Source organism: Orussus abietinus, unplaced genomic scaffold, assembly GCF_000612105.2.
Source record: "Orussus abietinus isolate OABI.00-Male unplaced genomic scaffold, Oabi_2.0 scaffold51, whole genome shotgun sequence".
NCBI classification, from domain to species: domain Eukaryota; kingdom Metazoa; phylum Arthropoda; class Insecta; order Hymenoptera; family Orussidae; genus Orussus; species Orussus abietinus.
This window is the reverse complement of record NW_019394250.1, coordinates 220,660-242,716: the sequence shown is the minus strand read 5'-3', so window position 1 is coordinate 242,716 and position 22,057 is coordinate 220,660. Positions and strand designations below refer to the sequence as shown.

At 39.3% G+C, this 22,057-nt stretch overlaps 1 protein-coding gene across 6 annotated transcripts in view; it reads right to left on the bottom strand.

The window, feature by feature from the left end:
* Positions 1-22,057, bottom strand: part of LOC105696114 (glutamate receptor ionotropic, kainate 2) — a 332,137-nt gene that overhangs the window by 166,472 nt on the left and 143,608 nt on the right. For all 6 annotated transcript variants that reach the window (XM_012418304.2, XM_012418303.2, XM_023433910.1 and 3 more), the window contains one exon: positions 13,295-13,450. In XM_012418304.2, the coding sequence (XP_012273727.1) occupies positions 13,295-13,450 (156 nt within the window). The remainder of the gene's footprint in view (positions 1-13,294; positions 13,451-22,057) is intronic.

The following is a 22,057-nucleotide window of genomic DNA, read 5'->3' as shown; positions in this document are numbered from 1 at the left end:
CAGAAAGCGACCCCAGAATCAGGACTCAGGATCTCAGATTTTCGCTGATCTAACGATGCGAGCGCTCCTTGTGGAGAATGAGGGAATTTCAGTCCTACATGGCCGAAACATTTCCTACCGACATAAATGACCTGAAATGCTTTTAATTTTGCAATTAAGGTACGCAAAGCGAAACAACAATCCGCGCATGATATACAGAATGTGATGTTTTTAATGTAATAAAGATTAGCAGATGATAATTTTGAATTGCAAAATTTCATCGAAGAGGCGTTCTTGGCATTAGATCGGAAATAATCTGAAGATCTTGGACCCCTAAGGTGGGGACGATTTCAATATATGGCGTTGTATCTGTTTATACCACTTCGTGGGATTGGTCACTAGTTATTTAACACAATTTTCCATTCATTGCTGCATTATTTTTGGAATATGAGATAAAACGACAACGAAGGAACGATCAACCATGCACGATCGTTCAAACAAGTAAGTCTTGAGCAATAACAATGTAGATATTGATGGCAGTTTGCTCATTGAAATGCGCAGACCTTACCATAAAAGAAGTCTTCACCAAGAATCTCACAATTGAATATCTTTTTATAAACAGCACTAAGCAATTCTTGGATGGTATGGACACATGTAAAGTGTGTACAAGGTTGCCATGAAACAATTAACAATTGAAAGTTACAGGATATGAGAATAAAATGCAAGGATTTTTTTTATATAAAAACATGCCATCATATATGGTGCAGTTTTAATGTCTAAGAATTCGCGTTCAGCCTACCAGACCAATTTCGATTCACTTAAGCGCCTGTGTCAGGATGTCTTGACATAATTTGCATTACACCAGTTGCAGCTGCTCAGGGGACAGGACTGCAACCTACGTCTTTCCTCTGCAGGCTGCATAATGCAGCTTTGCCCACTAACACCACTTCGCATTATGTACCTTCCTACAAGTACGCCTTGTTTATTCAACGGGTCTGCATTTTCGACAACGCAACCGCGAGTCGCGTCTTCGTTTTCCCCGTTAAAGCCAGGCAGTTTCGCTAGTACCATAAAGTAATCTCCCTGGTTTCCTTTCCTGGGCCTCTATCCCCTTTCCACCACTCTCCCTAACGTTGAGTACAGAGCTTGTACAGAAACGGCACAGAGTGGAAGCTCACTAAATATTCCTCGGGATCCCTCATGAGTTAGTCGCATTCGGTCGATGTACTTGCACCTTTTTACAATTTCCATGAGACCAGATTTCCGGTTATCACTTCGATTTTAAGGAAGATTTTCTTTGAAGAAACGTCAGAGGCAACTTAGAAACTCTTGACAATGTATAGAATATAATCAAGTATCAGGTCGATTAACCCTTTGACTATGGAACCCTTTCGACATATGGGCGAAATTCATCTATGCGTGCAGGCAATATTGGACCAAACGTCGGACGCCTTTAATAACCAAAGGGTTAAACAATTTCTTTTGGCACTACGAACACGTAGAAAATCCGCGCAGGGTTCATTGCGTATGCTTATATGTAAAGATATCGTTATGATTATAACAAGAACTTTTATAACCACAACTAAAATTTATTGTACTTTTAATCATTGACCGCAACGGTAGCTGTTAAATCTTGGTAAACGTATTGTAATTCTGTTTGCACCTTTCAGTGCAGTCTTGCGCTTGCAGCGGTGGTAAGATATGATTACACGTGATAAAGGGCTAGACTTTATTAAAGTAAAGGAAAACCCTTCGAGACATGTAATTGGTAAGGGTAAAACAATTTGTTTAAATATTTGCATTATCGACGTTCGTGTTTATGTCGACAGCTGTTTCGAGACATATAATCGGTAAGGGTAAAACAATTTGTTTAAATATTTGCATTATCGACATTCGTGTTTATGTCGACAGCTGTTTCGTATTACATTCAGTATTATACCGAATGGCGTCCTCCATATGTTGTTTCTATACAATAATTATAAAAAAATCGAAATAAAATTCGGAAAATACTTAGGATTCGTGATTTTTAACCCTCTAATTGACTGCATAGTGCCAACCAGAGCCATCTGTGCATTCAGTGACAAATACATTTTCTTCCCGAGACCTCGTGTTACCTTCGTTTCAGCGCAAGAGCTCATAAATCACTTTTCTCACCTTTATTAAGTTCAAATGCGAGTTTCCCGAATACTAGAATGTTAAAAATTGTGCGATTATAATACTAAAAATATAATCCAATATGAAACTTCTAAACATGACCGATTTTAGAAAGAAACGAAATAAAAAAAATCAAGACTGACATAATTACAAATACTAATCAATATGGTAATTAACAGTTTATTAAACACTGAATATCATTAGGTAGTAACCGTGTAAATATCTTTCTCCAATTCCTTTCCTACCTTCCCTCCAGTTTCTGGCCAAACGTTTAAATTCCCGGTTAAAAAGTAAAAAATACAATTTTCGGATCGACCAACCAAGTTGGCCGATTTACGAGCTGTGTTACTCTTGCATAATTACATTGCGTTTGCTTTCTACGCGTATGACCGGATGTTGCTTACGGATCCAACATTTGGATGAGAAAGAGAGGCTTTAAGATCGGAATGAAAGGGATTAAGCAAACCAGAGGGTAACGTTAAGAACCTCGGCAGGAGTACTCCCTGTGGTGAGTACATTTCGGCTCTTCAATGAGTTAATGAGTTCCCGCGCGTGGCCGTAAACCCAATACGAGGCATAAAACGTAACAGGATCATTACGTTTACGCAGGTCGCACAGTAAAAGAGGAATAATGGAAGGCCTGACTTTAACCCTTTCGTTACCTTGGACGAGATATCTCGCGACTCAATACTGNTAAAAGCTGTATTTATTTCTTCCTTTTAGCTATACGAATAGAATTAGTTATAAAATATATTCATCTAAAATGTCAAAATATTGGTGCTAAGAAGCTAAATTATCGTCAAAAGCGTTAATCCGCTACTACCGGATCGCGAGATATCTCGTCAAAAGCGTTGATCGGCTACTACCGGGTCGCGAGATATCTCGTCAAAAGCGTTGATCGGCCAGTACTGGGTCGCGAGATATCTCGTCAAAAGCGTTAATCGGCCAGTTTTGGGTCGCGAGATATCTCGTCCAAGGTAACGAAAGGGTTAAGCATTCTTCCTTTTAGCTATACGAATAGAATTAGTTATAAAATATATTCATCTAGAATGTCAAAATATTGGTGCTAGAAAGCTAGATTATCGTCAAAAGCGTGAATCCGCTACTACCGGATCGCAAGATATCTCGTCAAAAGCGTTGATCGGCCAGTGTCGGGTCGCGAGATATCTCGTCCAAGGTAATGAAAGGGTTAAGCATTCTTCTCGGTGAAGAGGAGTTGATTTAATCCTTGGTCTAGCCGGGCACTCGCGAATCACGCGTCGCATATGCGCGCACGCAGGATTAGCAAGGCTCGTTCCTACCGAGTCGCGTAAACCAGTTAAGGAAGTTTCGCAATTTCACGTTGACTCAGGCAGCTTCGGGTTTAATTGTAATTAAGGACAGCCGCCGGTAATTGCCCGACGAACTCGCCGACGCGAACGCCGCGGATTGGTATATCACTTTGCGGCTTCGAAGGTGGTACTCTTTGCCAATTAGCGAGCATGACCCTGTATGGCCTACCTGGGGGTATCACTCCACCAGTTAAGGTGACGTGAAAGTGACTGCACAGAGGTCTCGTTGACGATACTCTCTGCCGTGGGTGTATCGAATCATTTCAAAGCTTACACCGTGAATATGGAGGCTATAAGGAAGGTCCTGACGCCCATGGAATTTGAATTGTTTAAAAACTTGTTTATGGGTGTTTTTCATTTTTTTTAAATAAAAAATGTAATTCTCCGGGTGTCAGGACTTTCCTTATAGCCTCCATATTTGCGTTGTGAAGTTTAAAACGATTCGGTACATTCAGTTCGGCGAAAAGTTTCATGAACGATCGACCCCTCGGATGTAATTTTCACATCACCTTAAGGTAAAGTGAAACCCTCTTCAATTCAGTCGATACGAATACAACACTTTTTTTTAAGGGTATTAGACCAAACTGCCCAAAACTTTGACACATCACTCCTGATCGTCTAAGAATTGTCCTGACACATTCAAAATTTGGATTTTTCAAAAAAATTTGTTGACTCAGCCCAGACCAGAACCAAAATGGCGTCGAGCTCTCATATTTCGATCAATATACAATTATCGAAGGCTCTGATATGAGAATCGAAAGGGTCAGGACAATTTTACGACAATTTAGAACACTCTGGTAATCGATAAACTCGCATTTGAACGGGATAAAGGCAAAAAAAGTGTTGTATGCGCTTCTATGCCAAAACGATGGGAATACGAGGTCTTGGAGTGAAAATTTAATTGACCTGGAAATCACAGATGGCGCAGGGGGTCCCTCTGCAGTCAATTAGGGTCCTAGAAAGCATGAATCCAGAGGATTTCTGGAGTCTTACTTCGATTTGTTTATAATTATTGTCCGAAAACGACAGGTGAAGTATGCCATTTGGTACAATATCCAATATAATTCGACATAGCTGTCAATGGAAAAACGAACGTCGGCAACGTAAGCATTTAGAAAAATCTTCTTTATCGACGTCGATCAAGTTCCTCGACGTGTTTCACTTCACCTTAAGGGGGTGTGAAAATGGCGTCATTAAATTACGTCGTAGCATTATTGCTGTTTCTTCCAGGTCAACGGGAGCCAACAATATCCTCGTTTTTGGTAACGTCTCGTCGGTGTCTGGAAGCTTCTAAAAATACAGACGTCTCATTTCGCCGTCGAGGAAGGAGGACGGATCTGACGAGTTAGCTACGACGACGCGGGAATCGTCTGCATTATTCATGTCAGCCGTGTCGCGGCCGGTTTACCTCTTAATGTATGAATAACTGAAAAATTCATGAAAAGGTTAACCGTTGTGCGTATACCCTACTTGTGTGGAAGCACAGTATCCCGAGGTTTGCAATGTGCTCGAAATTAAGGTTCTCGTTTAACAAGATCCAGTCCCATATATGTATTTCCTACAAGGAAAGTATCCCATTGGTATCTCACCGATTTTCTTGGTTCTAACATATGTACTACATCCGGAAACAGCTGACACGTACTTATCTACCATATACGTGTTAATCCGCGAGTTTAAGGGGATGTGAAAGTGACATCCAAGGGGTCAATTGTTCATGAAACATTTATCCAAACTTGGCATACCGAATCGATTCATACTTGATAATGTGAATGTAGAGGCTACAAGGAAAGTCCTCACCCCCATGAAATTTCATTTTTTTTTTTTAAATTTGACAGTATCTATAAACAAATTTTTTAAAAATTGAAATTTCGTGGGTGTCAGGACCTTCCTTACAACCTTCATATTCACATTGTAAAGTTTGACATGATTCGATACACCCAGTTCGGAGAAAAGTTTCATAAACGAGACCTCTCTGATGCCACTTTCACGTCACCTTAAGGAGTTGGGATCATCCCCAAAATTGACCCTCAAAAAAATATTTTCGACATTTTCTCGTAGTTGTAGGGAAGAAATAAGTCTGTCGTGTAATAATAAGAATTCAACCTGAAATGATGAGAAAAGCTGTAGCGAAACTAATGAATTAATTACCAACCGTACTTGTAATAGTTGCTGCCCACCAAACATGGTTACGTAACAATAATTTTAATATCATCTAACTACTAACAAATGTGTAACAATGTTCATTGGTAATAATTCGACGTTATATGGTATTAATGTATCTTTTGAATAGCGTTCGTTATGTATCATGTTATTCCAGTGTAATGTAAATGTAACATAGTGTGTTTGGTGGGTGATAATCTTAAAGTCTATATGACGTTAATGAAGCTTTCTAAAAAAAAAAAAATGGAAAATAAAACTAGCCAAACAAAAGGAACCAACAATGTCTCCATGCGTTAAATGGCTTCTCTTTGTGGTTTCGTTGCTCGACGATATGCGTAACAACTTTTCGGTCCCGCGGGTAATGATAGCTTCCTCTCCTTTCCGTATAACGATGAGAATAACATGTTCATGGTAAGAACATTAACCCGTTACCTTATAATGACACGTTACACCCCTAGTGGAAAGCAAGGTGGGACGAGATCCACCAGAAGAGTCATAAGGCAAGGCGGTAATGACATTCGTAATATCATCACGTGACGACATAACCATTTTGCTGAAAGCGAAGTCCCGGGAGACATTCTATTCCTTCATGACGTGACTAATTAAGAAGAAATATAATAGCGTGGCTTAATCATCGTGCAAGTTGAATATATATTTATATTTGCATGATAACTTCTGCACTAATCCGGAGTGATGGCTACAGACAAAGGTTCCCTGAAACGTAAGTTAAATGCTACCGTTTTTTTTTGTTTTTTTTTTCTTTTAATTTGAATAAAACTGAAGATGTAAATATTCATTCGTGAATGAAAGTCTACTCAAGGATATTCATATTTATGACTGGCTTTCCGCTTCGGTTTCGCAAAGAAACTAAGAGAGCACCCTCAGAGCTGTTATTTTTTTTTTGACTTGCTTCCCTAAAATCGTCAACGATTGGCTTGTATGCATTAACAGTTCATATTCTTGGTCTATTTCTATACCCAGGACCAGAGGGCTTTGGTCGCTTCAAGACGCCACGTCATTTTGGAGGATATCAGCTATCCAGTTAATATAATAATAGATTATGATATTAGAAATAATAATGATACGTTCATGTGATAAATAAGGAAATATGGCTTCTCGATAACGCTTCCTGCCCTCCTTCTCGACTTTCATTGCGGAAAATGCAACGGAAATACCAGCTTACCTGTACTTTCTACGATTACAAACACAAATTATCCGAGCAAGATGCGGCATTGGTTGGTTAGGTAAAAAGGATGAGAAGAAAATGGCATTTCCAATTGCGCGACCGCCACTCGTTTGTACTTTAAGAAGTTGCACCTGTCACGGTGCGCCCTCGCAAATCCATTATGCCTTAAAGAAAATTGTTTGTAGTCGGAAAATGCGAAACTTGAGGGCAGGGCGGCTATTGCGCCGAGCCGAGTCGAGCCGCAGTGGAAAACTTTTTACGTGGCTTGAATATGTTCCCAGGCGATTTTCCCGGGCCGTGAAGGCCTTAAAAGTTATCGCGAAATTAGAGAGCCCGACGTGCTCCCCTTCTGACGCGAGCGATATAATTTGTACTTCCGCTGCACATCAGAACTTTCGCGCAAGTTGAGCTTTTCCGTCGGACTGCCTCCTTTGCCGATAGTGAAACCAACGATCCCACTACAGGGAAGTGTCACGCTTAAAACTTAACTTCCGAGTTCTCAACCTAAAGGGTTTTCCCTCATGGAATCAAACTTCAAACGTCTAAAGTTGGAACAAGCGTTTGCAAAGTTTCGCCCTCAGTTTGTCCGCCTTCTTGTTAGCCATTGGACATTTGGAAAACCGCATGACGCCCAGTGGCAAAAATGACGAAAAAGCTGGCCAAAACCTCGGAAATGAAAATTTTGGGATTGTCGATTGCCACATTGAGTAGAGAGGTAACTCGGACATTTATTGCTAAAAGGACAGAAGCCTAATTGGCTTACACAATTCCTACTTTGCTATTTTAGTGTTTAAAAAAATTCGGGAACATTTAAAACCACCTTCCTATTCTAAACATGCGTACACTGTTAAAAAAGTATATTCCAATTTTATAATATTCAGACATGGTACACTAAATTTATAATATATTTGTAATAAATCCAATAAAATGTGCTATAAATTCAGGACATAAGTGTATTCATTTGTCCGTGCCCTTTCACAAAATTATAATATCATGTCGTCAAATTGTAAGTTCATTTAGAAATTCGCAATAATGTACACTAATTCACTTTTAGGACATAAAATGCACAATTCTACTGCAACCTAATGTACTTGAAGTGCACGAATATTATGAATATTTCTAACAGTGTAGTCACATATGTTCACAACTACAACAGGTAGCTCCTAATTGCCGGACAGTTTTGGGTAATGAATTGTACACTGCACTTTGCATACATTCTGGCAGACTGTTTTATCCCGTGTACTTGTATCTTCGATTGCGGCTGGAACTAATGAAAGACAAACTCAAGAGAAGGTGTAGTTGCCGCTTCGTACGAAGCCTAAGCAATCAGTAAGAGGTACGAAGAGGTGAAGTTGGGACCTGCAAACTTTGGCCATAGTTTCCGAACGAACAAAGGACCACCTTTCTTCTCCTGAAAAGTTTGACGAAACTACGTCTAATTTAATCTCTTAGGAAGAAGCGGGAACCCAAAGAAGGTTTGTTGATTTTCACCCCTTCCGCGGAATTCTTAAACTTTGCTGGACTATCTTGAAAGGCATAAATCCGATAAATGTCAAGACAGAAGAAAATTGAGCTCTTCTTCAGTTTTCGGAGACGTTGCGAGAAAGGTCGACTTTATGTTCTTTTCGAAATAAAGCTAACGTTCTGTTAATAACAATTTGTATATACGTACAAAGAAGAGCCCTGATTAACTGATTCATCATCGTCCAGCTGAAATCACTAAACCTAGAAATGGCAAATTTGGGTGGTATATTCTGTTCGCAACGTAGTTGATTGCTAAGAAGGGATTTTTCGAAATTCAATCCCAAAGGGAGCGAAAAGGGATAAAATGTGTTTTATATCCGAAGTCGTTGGAGATATCGACTTGGTTTTCATTTAAAAACGGTACACATAGAAATGCGTAAAAACAAATTTCAGGATATTGGCCTAACCAACCCCTAAGGGGGGGATTATAAATATCGAATTCTACTTGCACACATTGCGAGCGAAGCCTAAACGAGGATGTTAGTATTTGCATAATTGTTAGAAAGTGCATCTTAAGCTACCTAATTTATCTCGTATACAATCTTCAGAGAAGGCAATATTCGGAACTTTCGAAAAACAGGTACACTTAGATTAATTTATGCGCCGCAAAGTCAGCTTTTTAAGAAGTTTGGCAAACTTACTTTGAGCTGGCGTTTTTAGAACTTTCGGAAAGAATTTTAATAAGGATGAGAAGGTCACTTCCTAATCACTATCCTGTGTAGTGCAGGTTTTCTGATAGAGGCTTTCTATTCAAACAAACAAAATAGGAGAATGCATGTTTCATAAACGTAAAGATAATGGGAATACAATGTAGGTGTAAACAAATAAACGTTTATTCACGCTGAGTTTTTTTTTTCTCTACACAGAATACATGTTTATGAAAAACGTTGATATTAGGTGTTTCATTTTTCATGCGTCTCCTCCTAGTCCAGAAGAAACATGTACTTTAATTTAACGTGTTTACGATAATTGTATATGTACAAGTTGTCCCAGACTTCGTGACTAAGAAATATATGACGATATCTCTAATTAATTATGAAGGAGAATATTCAGGGCAAACTCTACCCTACGAAACTAGGAATTGTAGTTTCTAAACTGCAGTCATTTAAAGTTGACCAATCACCAAGCAAGATTAGTCGCCGACCAGTGTTGATACAAAGGTCCCATTACCTGGGTCATTGTTTAAATTCAGTGCTTGTAGCTAACAATAGACATTTGTTTGCAAGATTCTTGAATTATATCATAACAGAAAAGAATTTGAATGCGAGCTCAAAATCAGCAATGTAGCGATAACAACAAATGTAGGGAGAAATCCAGGTTGCATACAAAATTGCAACTAGCACCAAAAATAACAAGACGAAAAGTCCCTTGCTAAACGATAAGTGAACTTTAAAATAAGAAAAATAAGTGCATTTGAGGCTGAGATTTGAGCCTTCAAGATGACACGGGTAATGGGATGTTTGTACCGGTGACTAATTAGAATAATTGGTAAACTAATTGTTCAATGACTAATTCTGCTTGATGATTGGTCCACTTTAAACCACTGTAATTATGAAACTACTATTCGAATTCAAGTTTGCGTTGGATATTTTTTTTTGGAATTGAATAGAGATTATCGTCACGTATTTCTTGTTTCTGTACAATGAACGATTATGAACTATTTTCTTAAAGCCAGACTGGAATATTTGCAAAACGTTTGCGAATTTAGTTTATTTCACGAATTTTATAAACATGTTGAATATATGTTCAAAAATAAAAGCTTAAACGACGTTCGCGTTACGCAAGTGCACCGGTAGTTTAATAAACGTAAAATAGACACAATATCAACGTTGAATTTTACGAGAATGGGTTGAACATGTGAACATTCAGAACACGTTTCGCAACTTCTAAACGTGTATCAAGAAACTAGGTAGAGTTTCGTGCCAAATACATTTAAAAGCGCAATTTCGCTACTTCGGGTTTATTGGGCAGGGCAAATCAAGAAACACGTTAGCCTCGTAAACAAGTTCATGTCTTTCTTGTACACAAGAAGTATTTTGTGTAGATATTACGATATTAGGAATAGTGATGATATAAAATTAAATTAAGACTAGGCGGGTGATTAACAGAAGTATTACCAATGATTGGGTCATCGGACGTCGTCCTGCCCTGTTATGCGAATAAACATTAACCATGATAACAATGGGATTTTCACATACGAGTTGTATCATTGGTCTGGAATTTACTTTCTACTTGATTAAATGGACTCGTGTGGAAGAAATCGTACGGACTCTCCAAGACGAAGTAATGAGAGGAGGTATCGGAAAAAAGTTCCGATAGAAACTAGTGTAGGTCCATTGTGAGGAGGAAGAGAGGTAACCGAAGGACTGTGCTAGATACGAAACCGATTCGGAGGCGTCCAACCGTATTATGTCCGACTAAGGTTCAACGAAATTAACGAAGTACACGATAGAGACGTTGGATTCTTCTTTACCGTTCATTCTCTCACCTCCACGAGAAGTACATTAAGAGTAGAGAGTTCATTGGAATTTGTTTCCCGATGGTTTTTGTTTCCACGTTGAAGAAGTTTAAAACGGCAACGTTCAAGGGGTAGGGAATAGCATTTAAGCGAAAACAGATGCCGCGTTGGCGAAATTCTCCTCGAATCTCATCAGTTATTCTTTGGTACGACCCACATAACTCCCTGGATATTTATGTGCCATCAATGAAAAGGCGCAAAAATGTTCCACTAAGTTCCTAACTACATATTTTTCTGCCTTTTCATTGGTTGAGGTATTAAAAAATGAATATACAAAAGATGTCATGAAGTAAGATGCATGAATTCTGAAATTCGTATGCTTGCGTACCAAAAACACAAATACAGTTGTATACAAAATTTCAAAATATCGTATCCTGAAATGTTCGAACTACTAGCGAACACGGGATTGATAGAGCAATGCCAGGTGCGAAATGCTTAACGAGACTTAAAGTTTATTATCACCAATAGCCAGAAACAATAGAATAGGTTTTAATAACAAAACTAACGGAGCGATACTAACTTAAGAGATTGATTTATGCGATGTTACTATCAACGATCGCGATTGAGCAGGCCACTAGCGCGAGTGGACTTAGAGATTGCTAAGGCAACTTTGGGATTAAGCGGAGGATATGAAGACTTAGTTGTTCTCGCGGGAGATATTGAGAATCTGATTCGAAAGCAAAGCGATAGAAGTTACGAGCTTCAGGCTGCTGGGCTCGAGGGCGGAGTTTTTAGAAAAATCATCAACGATAGATCAAGGCAACGTTCGAATACATTTCACAAAGAAAGATGATTGGAAGTAGGATGCTGAGAAGAACAGTTTATGCACTGTAGGAGCCTAAGGTGGAGAACCCAAAAATGAGCTGCAGGTTTACGAGCCTCAGGCTGCTGGGCTCGAGGGCGGAGTTTTTAGAAAAATCATCAAGGATAGATCAAGGCAACGTTCGAATACATTTTACAAAGGAAGATGATTGGAAGTAGGATGCTGAGAAGGAGAACAGTTTATGCACTTTAGGAGCCTAAGGTGGGGAACGCAAAAATGGGTTACAGGACCGAGAAAGTCTTGAACAAGGGCTACATAAAGAAGGTGCCAGGAAGAGGACCAAAAGTGCGTGCTTAAAGTTAGAGTTTTCAGATCAAGTGGTAATGCACTTAAGGAGAGCGAGAAAAGATAGAGGGATATTTATGACGGAACTTAGAACCGTAACGAAAGCAAACACGATTCTAAGGATCGTCTAGACAGAAGACAGGCGAGCGTCTAAACAACGGGAGGTCCTAGGCGCCGTCTACCCTTGGGCAAGTGGCCACGTCTGGGCTTACAAAGGGTCGCGGGGTCCAGTACGACTTAAACAATTTAATATTACGATTATATTGGACTTCCAACGCCTAACTTCATATTCAATTGAGCATGAAAAGTGTACAAATCTACTAACATATTTGTCCAACCTAAAAAGTTTCTTCGAATAATGCAGGGAACGATATAAGCGCGACCACGACAATGTCAAGGATGAGAAAGCTTTTTATGAAGTTCACTTTCCGGGTGGCCATTTAGTCGACCCTGGGTCGACGTGACACGGTTTTGCAAAGGAAAGTGAGAGACACGGAGACACGGAATGCCACGGAAGGTTATGGTTGGTAGTTGCGGACTCAAGGGGAGGCCGCCATAAATTCATGCCACTTACAAAAACATTCCTTCTCTCGTGCATAAAGCTCTCGTGGTCTTTCAAAATAGTTAACAGGGCTGCTCAAAATTCAGACCGTTAAAACAGTACCACTTTACAGGCTTTCAAAGTTCACATTATTACTTCAGATTCTCAGTGACATATCTGTACACCCTGCGTACAATGATATATCTCATGTAGGTCGTATTCACAAACTGTGTTGTGTTCAAGACGTGTATACGTAAAACTTTTCATTTCAGTAAAAGTACTTATATTAAAATGCTAAAGTTGTTAACCAATTAATTCTAGATGTCCATATGTCTTGTTCATATGACTTGTTGGAATTAATTCTGAGAATTATCAAGCCCTCCACAATGTATGCATTCTATTCGTCGATAGGAAGAAGAATTACGAACATTCGTGATTTACCACACGCTCTCTTATCGTGTAAGTGTCCCGTGATGGATACTGGCTGTTAAGCGTAAAGAGAAGGAAAAGATCGTTTACACGCGATACGTTTTAATGTGGGGGCCGACGGTGCGTGACCTCAGCACCGATCGATCTTACTTAAGTACTCTTATAAGTAGGGGCACGCACCACGTCTTTCAAGCAATTCACGGTAAAACGTGTGCTTTAAATTGAGCTGTGCTGCCAGTGATCAATAAGAAAACCACTTCCTCTTTTTACTGCACATAAAATAATCGCCGAGGCGACGGCGACACCAATAATGGGCATAAACCTTGGAAAGAGGCGGAAAACAATCGAACGTGATTAGACTTACCGCGCTTGTAGGCGTGAAAACTGTCCTGCGGCGATATTTGTTCAATCTGTGCGCTGAGCCGCGATCTCGGCAGGATGTCCCTGTTGCCATTGATCTTGTCCGCGGCATAGCGGAAGGCCACCATCTGCTTCTCATCCGACTCGTGAAACAGGCCCCCTGGGAAATCATACACTCATATTAAACTCATTATTTCCGAGCGCGGTAACGCGATGGTGAACCCTATTCGAGAGTTTCCAACTTTTCGCAGAAATTTGCGCGAGTTATAGTACAACGATTGCGAAAACACTGAATGCTACACAAGAAAAATAACACAGCTAAGATTGTGCTCATGGTCGACTGATTCAGTGTCTATACTGCGTCATACGTACATTATTTAATATAAATATTTTTTTGTTTGAACCCTATCCGAGAGTTTCCAACTTTTCGCAGAAATTTGCGCGAGCTATAGTACGACGATTGCGAAAACACTGAATGCTGCACAAGAGAAAAAGAACGCAGCTAAGATTATGCTCATCGTCGATTGGTTCAGTGTCTATCCTGCGTCATGCGTACATTATTAATATAAATATTTTTTTGTTTAAACGCAATCCGAGAGATTCCAACTTTTCGCAGAAATTTGCGCGACTTATAGTACGACTATTGCGAAAACACCGAATGCTGCACATGAAAAAGAATGTGTCTAAGATTGTGCTCATCGTCGACTGGTTCAGTGTCTATACTGCGTCATACGTACATTATTTAATATAAATATTTTTTTGTTTGAATTTAATCCGAGAGTTTCCAACTTTTCGCAGAAATTTGCGCGAGCTATACTATAGTATAGTATATATGCTGCACATGAAAAAGAACGTGTCTAAGATTGTGTTCGTCGTCCACTGGTTCAACAATCTGACGTGTATGAGATAAAAATGTTTCAACCCAACCTATGTACTGACTCGCCTGATTTAGTCGATTTTGTCCTATGGATTTTGAACATTTCATAATAATACTGCGTACTTACAAATAGTTAACATACGTTTCTATTAGGCTGCTTCATAAGTTCTCTACACAAATTGGTAAAGATTTGAAAATTTACTTAATGCAACGAAACGAACCACGTATTAATTAATAACATATGCTCCGGCATTGTTGATCACTTCTAGCCACCTTCTCCGTAATTTTATTCAAGCATGCGCAATTCCCTCCAAAGAAAATTCACTGCGAGGATGATTGTCCATGAACTTATGGAACATCCCAATTGTAATTCGGATTAATTGTTCTAAACATTAATCGAACAGTGACGTAAACCGTTTATATGGAGACACGCATTCTATCTGTACATATTGCGAAAGAAGAACGGATTTAAAAGTTTCACTGAAAGATGAACTGCGAACTCTCAACGGCGATACTTCACAAGAATAGTTTCTCGCCATCCACACATTCTTTCAATAGAAGCGCATTCTTTATCGATTGAACGTGTAGAATTCTGCTCCCGTGACTTAATACAATTACACTTGCGATGATGCGTAAGGATGCAATGCATCTGCCTGCGGTTATCTCTATTCTAGAGTGAGATTTGCTTGCTGCAGAGTACACATTGAGAAACGACATTTCACTGGAAGTACACAATTACTTACCCACCATGGGATCGTAATTGTTGATCAAATTAGCAAAAAGCGACATTGGGTCTGCGCAATTGAACATAAGTGGTTGTTCATATTTTAAGGGGGTAAAACAAAGGGATCATCAACATGTCCATTTGTACTGTCAAACTGATGTTAAATTCGTTAGCTCTCTACCGAAACACGGAATCGTTTTCTTACTTTCGGAAAATAGAACCGAAATATGAAGTATCTTATGAACGAATGTATTTTTCGTTTGTCACCGACATCATAAAATATCCTGCTCGCCATAAAATCGGGATGCACCAAATTGTTTGAAATTTTACCATGTGAATATGGAGGCTCTAAGAAAAGTCCTGGCACCCATGAAACTTCTTTTTTTTAAATTTCTTTATAAACATTTGGTCATTGTTTATAGGAATGAAATTTCGTAGGCGTTCGGACCTTCCTTAGAACCTCCATATCCACGGGATAAGGCTTCGAACAATTCGAAACATTAGGTTTCATCAGCGCCTGACCCTCGGATGCCTCATTCATATAACCTTAATTTCGTAAAAATTTAATTGGCAAGATTTATTTTGTACAGTTTGAAATTCGACACCCATCGACCTAGGCCGCAATGGGAGCGAGCTTCGATAGCTGCTTTTACTTCCGAAAATAAATGTGGATTTTTAGAATTATTAGAAAGAAAAAAATAGCCCGGTCTCATTCGGGATCAAGAATATGCACTTGGTCCGCAGCCCAGAGTCAGAGACGGCATTTCGCACCTTCGTAAATCGCCCACTCGCTCGCGAGGCAGCGAAATTCGCCCCATAAATTGAGTTTAACCTCATATTCGTCATAGACCAACTACCAGAGCAGCTGCGCTATTCTGGCCCCGGATTTATAGAATTCCCTCTAAGATTTACGCCGCTCGTTAGCGAGAACGTTATCGTCTAATTTCGCCATAAGGGACAAATGACGATAATCAGCCGATTAGTATCAGCAGATACTCGCCTACGTATCGATGCATCGACGAACCACTCTTCAGGTATAGATTCTCGTTAATTCGCCCACGAACAAGTTTACTTCCTGGATCGAGATTATCGATCTCAGTTGAACCCTTAAGGTGAAATGAAACACGTCGAGGAACTTGATCGACGTCGGTAAAAAAGCTTCTTCTAAGTACCTACGGTGCCGACGTTGGTTTTTATATTGACAGCTGTGTCGAATTATATTGGGCATTGTACTAAATGGCACACTCCACCTGTCGTTTTCGTACAATAGGTATAAAGAAATCGAAGTAAAACTCCAGAAATCCTCTGGATTCATGGTTTCTGAGGCCCTAATTGACCGAAGAGGGACCCCCTGCGCCATCAGTGATTTCCATGTCAACTCAATTTCACTCCGAGACCTCACATTACCATCGGTTTAGCATAGCAGGGCATAAGACACTGTTTTTGCCTGTATCCCGTTCGAATGCGACTTTCTCGAGTACTAGAGCAGTCTAAATCGTTGTACAATTGTCCTGATACTTTCGTTTCTCATATCGGGGCCTTCAATAATTAGATATCGATCGAAATATGAGGGCTCGACGCCATTTAGGTTCTGGTCAAGACTAAGTTGAAATTTTCTTTTAAATCCAAATTTTCAAAGTGTCAAGATAATTCCTAGGTGCTCACGAGTCATGTCACAGTTTCGGACAGTTCGATCCAATGCTCTTGAAAAAAAGTGTCTTATTCGACTCGAGTTATATGAGGTTGCTGACTCGGACTTCACCTGGGAAAACTTCAAGCCACCACCAATACCTCTGCTGCAATTCTTCAACGGAATTATTATTCGTTTCCAAAGAAATGCTTTTGAAGACATGACGCGTTGGGCAGATGCTACCTACATCTTCTGCAGACCGAATGATGTTACTCGACGGTTTAACGCATCGACTAGAAAGGAGATTCACATCGACTAGTTTACGGAAATACATTGGATGCCTGTCAGGTGCGTCACCAAGGTTTACTACAGTTTCCGCTACTAAAAAAAACCGTGTCTGTCCTGTTGGAATGGGTATTACAGAGGATACTCTCCGAAATTCCGACGACTGTTTCTGGAACTGTCGTATAAAAAAGGTTTCGGTGTACACGCTTTTACTGGTATTCTGCCAAAAAATAAATTCTCGACGATCGTAACTTTACTCACACGCTGGTTAAATGATTTACACGTAAATATCCTTGGCATTTCGTCAGTTTGAGTTTTCAAAGGTTCTGTTCATTGACGTTGTTCAATGAACAGAACCTTTTGAGTAAAATCAGAGATATCAGCGCCTGTATGTTTCTGATTCGAGGGAAGTGGAACAGTTTCCATTGTTACAATCGTATGATTATTTCAAGCATTCTCGATATCTCAATGAATCGATTGAATTCATCCACCGACGAGAATTGCCGCTAACTTCGCAAACTTGCATAATATACATTTTCGTTACCTAAGCAGTAACGCCGTGTACAAAAACCTCGCCAAGTACATGATCGTTGCTAATCCCTATTTAAAAAAAAAAAGGTACTTAGATCCACATTATGCTTCGGTAAAAATACGAGTATTGTAAAATGAGTGCGCATGAGAATGGTGCACTTATAATCGATACTGGAAAAACGTTTTCAGATACACGTACCCACCAAACACCCTATGTTACAGGTACATATCACTGGAATAACATGACATGTATAACAAATATTATATATATTAAATATATAAGAAATATTATTCAAAAGATACATTAATATCACATAACGTTGAATTATTACCGTTCGGTAACATCATTACAGACTTGTTAGCATAGCAGTTATATAATATTAACATAACATGCAATATGTTATGGAAACGTTACATTACATATTACAAACGTTATGTAACAATTATATTATTGTTAGGTAACCGTGTTTGGTGGATACTTATCCCATTCATTCTAGTTTTTATTTTCCCTAACCTTAAAGCAACATAGCCGCACATTAGACACGAAAAGAAGCTTGGAATCTGGTTACGGCGATTTCAAAGCGTAGACAACTCTTCTATTTCCTCATTACATCCACATTTTTCCATTTCGTTACTTCCCTGCGTCGGGTGTCAACGGTATATAGAATATCGAATGTCCCTGCACGAATCCACATAAAATTTCAGTTTCGTATTCTGCGAACTCGTCTACCTGAGCTATTATAATATCAGCCAATTCACCGGGTATTAAAATTTCCATCAGACCTAATTCAAGCAGAAAGGAGGTTTAAGGGAAAGCCGAGGTTAGACCTGTCGGCGCCGCGTCTTCCAATCTCGATGCGAGCCCTTCCCGATTAAATTGCACCTGACTCGTGGAGCCGACATTAAAGCGACGTATTAGCACAAGGGGAATCGGCAAGGCGAAACGCTAAAATATTTATACGCCGAACCTGACCGTAGGCGAGGAATAAACCCCAGAGGAGGATGTAACGGAGGTTAAAGGGTCCTCGGTGCCGTCCATCCACCCAGCACCTCCACCCCGAAATGCATCGTTTGCTTCCCACTTGCCGTATAAACGTCGTTAAATCTCGCGGTAATCGTTGCCTGGCCATCGCGTAAGGATGGTATGGTAATTATTACTAAATTAAGAAAACTGCGTCGCGAGTCGTCCCGGCGCCTTTACGACACACAAATTGAAAAATACTGCGACAGCTTGCTGCCTGGCCATTTGCAAGTTTCGATCATAAGTCGGTGGTATTGCGTCCGCTTCTTGAATTTATGGCTTTTGTGCTTCGTAACGTCGTGCGTGCACTCATGCACCGAATATCTACTCTGCAAGAAACTTAATGCTAGGGTAAACGCTGATGTGTTTGACGAAACGTTTACTTGGAGGCAAAGGGATGGCAGCTCGGAATATCTAAGAGGTGTGTGTAGCACTATTAAGCAAAGATCAGAGAACTTGGACTTGGGATTAGAGATTAATTTACGTATTTGCAGTGTTTGATGAATGTATCGATGGTAAACGGAAATACTGCATTAGAATTTGTTGTCCCGGACTCAAGGACGCAAATGATGTGTGCACCCAATTGCGATTGGAACATACCACTTGTAAGATAGGATCTCACGACAGTAACTATTCGCAAACACCTCTGGTGAACAATATTATGTTTAATGTACCAACTTAATATTACGTGGTTGGTTAGGATTGATGGTTGGATGAAAAGAGAAGAGGGATCATTGGGTGTAACGGATATCAAACAATTCTAGGCACTGATCGGGAATTTTTCGTGTGGGCGTACATGTGCCCAATTTCGGATCGGGTAGTTGCGAATGGACTCTAGTGAACAATATTATGTTTAATGTACCAACTTAATATTACGTGGTTGTTAGGATTGATGGTTGGATGAAAAAAGAAGAGGTATCATTGGGTGTAACGGATATCAAACAATTCTAGGCACTAATCGGGCATTTTTTGTGCGGGCGTACATGTGTCCAATTCCGGATCGGGTAGTTGCGAATGGACCTGGGGGCTGATTTTTTGTACTTGAGGGTTTCCGGGAGTGCCGAGTTGGAATCAAAAGTCGGATTTTGGAAATTCCAATCAATGATTGGTCTACTGATCGAGAGCTGATTGGGAATAAACGGCCGTGCGAGCGCTTTCTTTTCTCCTGTACGAAGCAAGGGTAAAAGCAAAGGATAATATATTAACAACGGAATCATGATACGATTTGGTTCGTTATATATGTTACAAAACATTTGCGAAGCAGTGAATAATTTGTTTTACTTTAAAGAAGAGCACAAATTACATCTCCAAAATGGATCAATTTAACGCAGCGATTTATAAAGGTTTTAAATAGAATGTGGTTTGAAACGAGGAGGTACGATGATCAAAGTCGGTCTTCAAAAACAATCAACTTTGACGCGTAAATCATGAAGGTGTAAAGTAGGGCTCAATTGATATTAATTGTAAGTAGAACGTATAAGCCGAGAATAGATGATAAAGAGTGAAGTATGGCCAAAGGGGGTGTTATTTAAGGTACGTAAATTCAAAGGAGGGTTAAAATTTCGACTCGGGTAGAATTTAAAAGTAATGATGTAGGATATATCTTTTTCGTCAGAGCGTCGGGTTAAGTGGCGTAATGACGAAACGCTGGCTTACTAAATTTTCTAATTAAAGATGTAGACGAAATAACAGCCTCCACTTAATGGGTGTTAAATGAAATTACGGCTTAATTTAATAAAGCCCGCAATTGGTGCGTTATTTAACTCATAGGTTCATTACATCGACATTCATACATTATGGAACCGCATGAAAACTTTCGAGTTGAATTTAGTGCTGGGGATAATAATTATGCAATTACAGTACCTCAATAAATTAAGGTCTCGTACTTAATGAGATCATCTATCGCGATAACGTTATCGTGAAAGATATTCCACGCACGACAAAATAAGCGTTTAAATATACGATCAGTTAGGTGATTAATATTTTAGGTGTACCTTAATCTGACACTGATTAATAATCATCTATCATTAAATTATTTCACATATCTTAAGAAATTGGAACGGTATTAGGACATGATTTTAATGTTATTTTTCGTTAAAAATTTTGGCTACTTCTTAGTTGTGCAATGTTAAAGATCATATGCGTATTCAAGGTACCTTCGTCTTAATCTGAGAATAAATATCTACGTAATATTAAACCATTTTCCATGTCCAGAAGAAAAGAAATGCGGCAGTTTCGATATCAATTCGGTACACATAACATTACACATATCTGCGATATTATAAAATTAACAAATAACCATCGTGCTAATGTCCATTAATTATGTTAACGCAAAATCTTCCTACACAGAAGAAGACATTAATAGTTTTAGTAAAGGACAGCATTCGTGATAAAATTTGGCTTTGTCCGTGGTAATAATTATACTGACATCAAAAATGTTAACAATACTAGCGTTTTTTCGAAAGAAAAGTGCCTGCTCAATTTGCATATAAATTTATAGCAATAGTAAACAAATATTGTCGTTAATGCTCGATCAAAAAAGCGATATACAATCTGTTGTCGCTGGTAAAGAATATTGCAACCATAGATACAATTTACATTGCCTCGGTATTAACAATTTTTCGTTGTTCATACAACAAAACTGTTACTAAAAGAAAGTATTGCTGGCTCTTTTTTAAGTGTTTACATTTGTTGAAGCAAGTGAAATTTGTTATTATAGCCATGAATTATTTTTCTGCGTGCACATCTTTCGCGTTTTCCGCTGAAGAAACAAATTCATGTAACGTTCCCCTAATGAGTAAAGTTGGCAAACTTCAAGTAATACGGTTGGCGGTCGTAATTGTTGACCGTAAATTAAGGAAATTTTATTACTCGTGAATTCTACTCGCTATCATAGTTATCTTATATAAATTGATATGCGTAGATCATCGGGAAGCCGCAGAGACGCGCTAATTGTGCATCGGTCATCGAATGAATTCACGCCCCTTATGCGCACTTATCACTGTACCATCGCACGTTATCACTTTTTGTTTTCATCGCATAGCCCGATTCCCTCGGGTCAACGGAAACTGGATTACCACCCTATCCACGCCGATAGGTATAGATTCTCCACGCGATGACACAATAATTAACGATAAATTTAAGGTCCTCTTGGCACGCTATAGTGCTCCTGCACGATCCATTAGGAACTGCAATCAACTGCCAATTAGCTGTTCCAATTTACCGAGATCGATTGACCCGGGTGCATATATATCAGCCCGAAGATCGTGTATATAGAATAACTGCATCTGGACGATCGAGGTCATATAACGAGGATGGGACGCATTTTTCTTTTTCACCCTGCATAGCAAAATCTAATTGAGAGTCATTACCAGAGAAACGAAATCCTCATGTTGAAAATTTATGTGCTTAGAAGATTAATCATTTGGTAGCTTGCGCGTTAATCATTCAAGCGGTGATGACTGCATTAATTTTCGCATTGGAAAAATCACAATTACTGGTCTGTGATTCCCCGCAAAAAATAAAATTGGAAAAATGACAATTCTAGGAAATAAATCTCCGCCAAGGTAATCAAATCTGCTGGTCAGTTCTTCAAAATGAATCACATAAGAAATATTCGATTCTTACTTAAACGGATAGTGTTTAAAATTACATTTTGATAATTTCGTCAACATTTGACTGACGTCCAATGGGTATTTA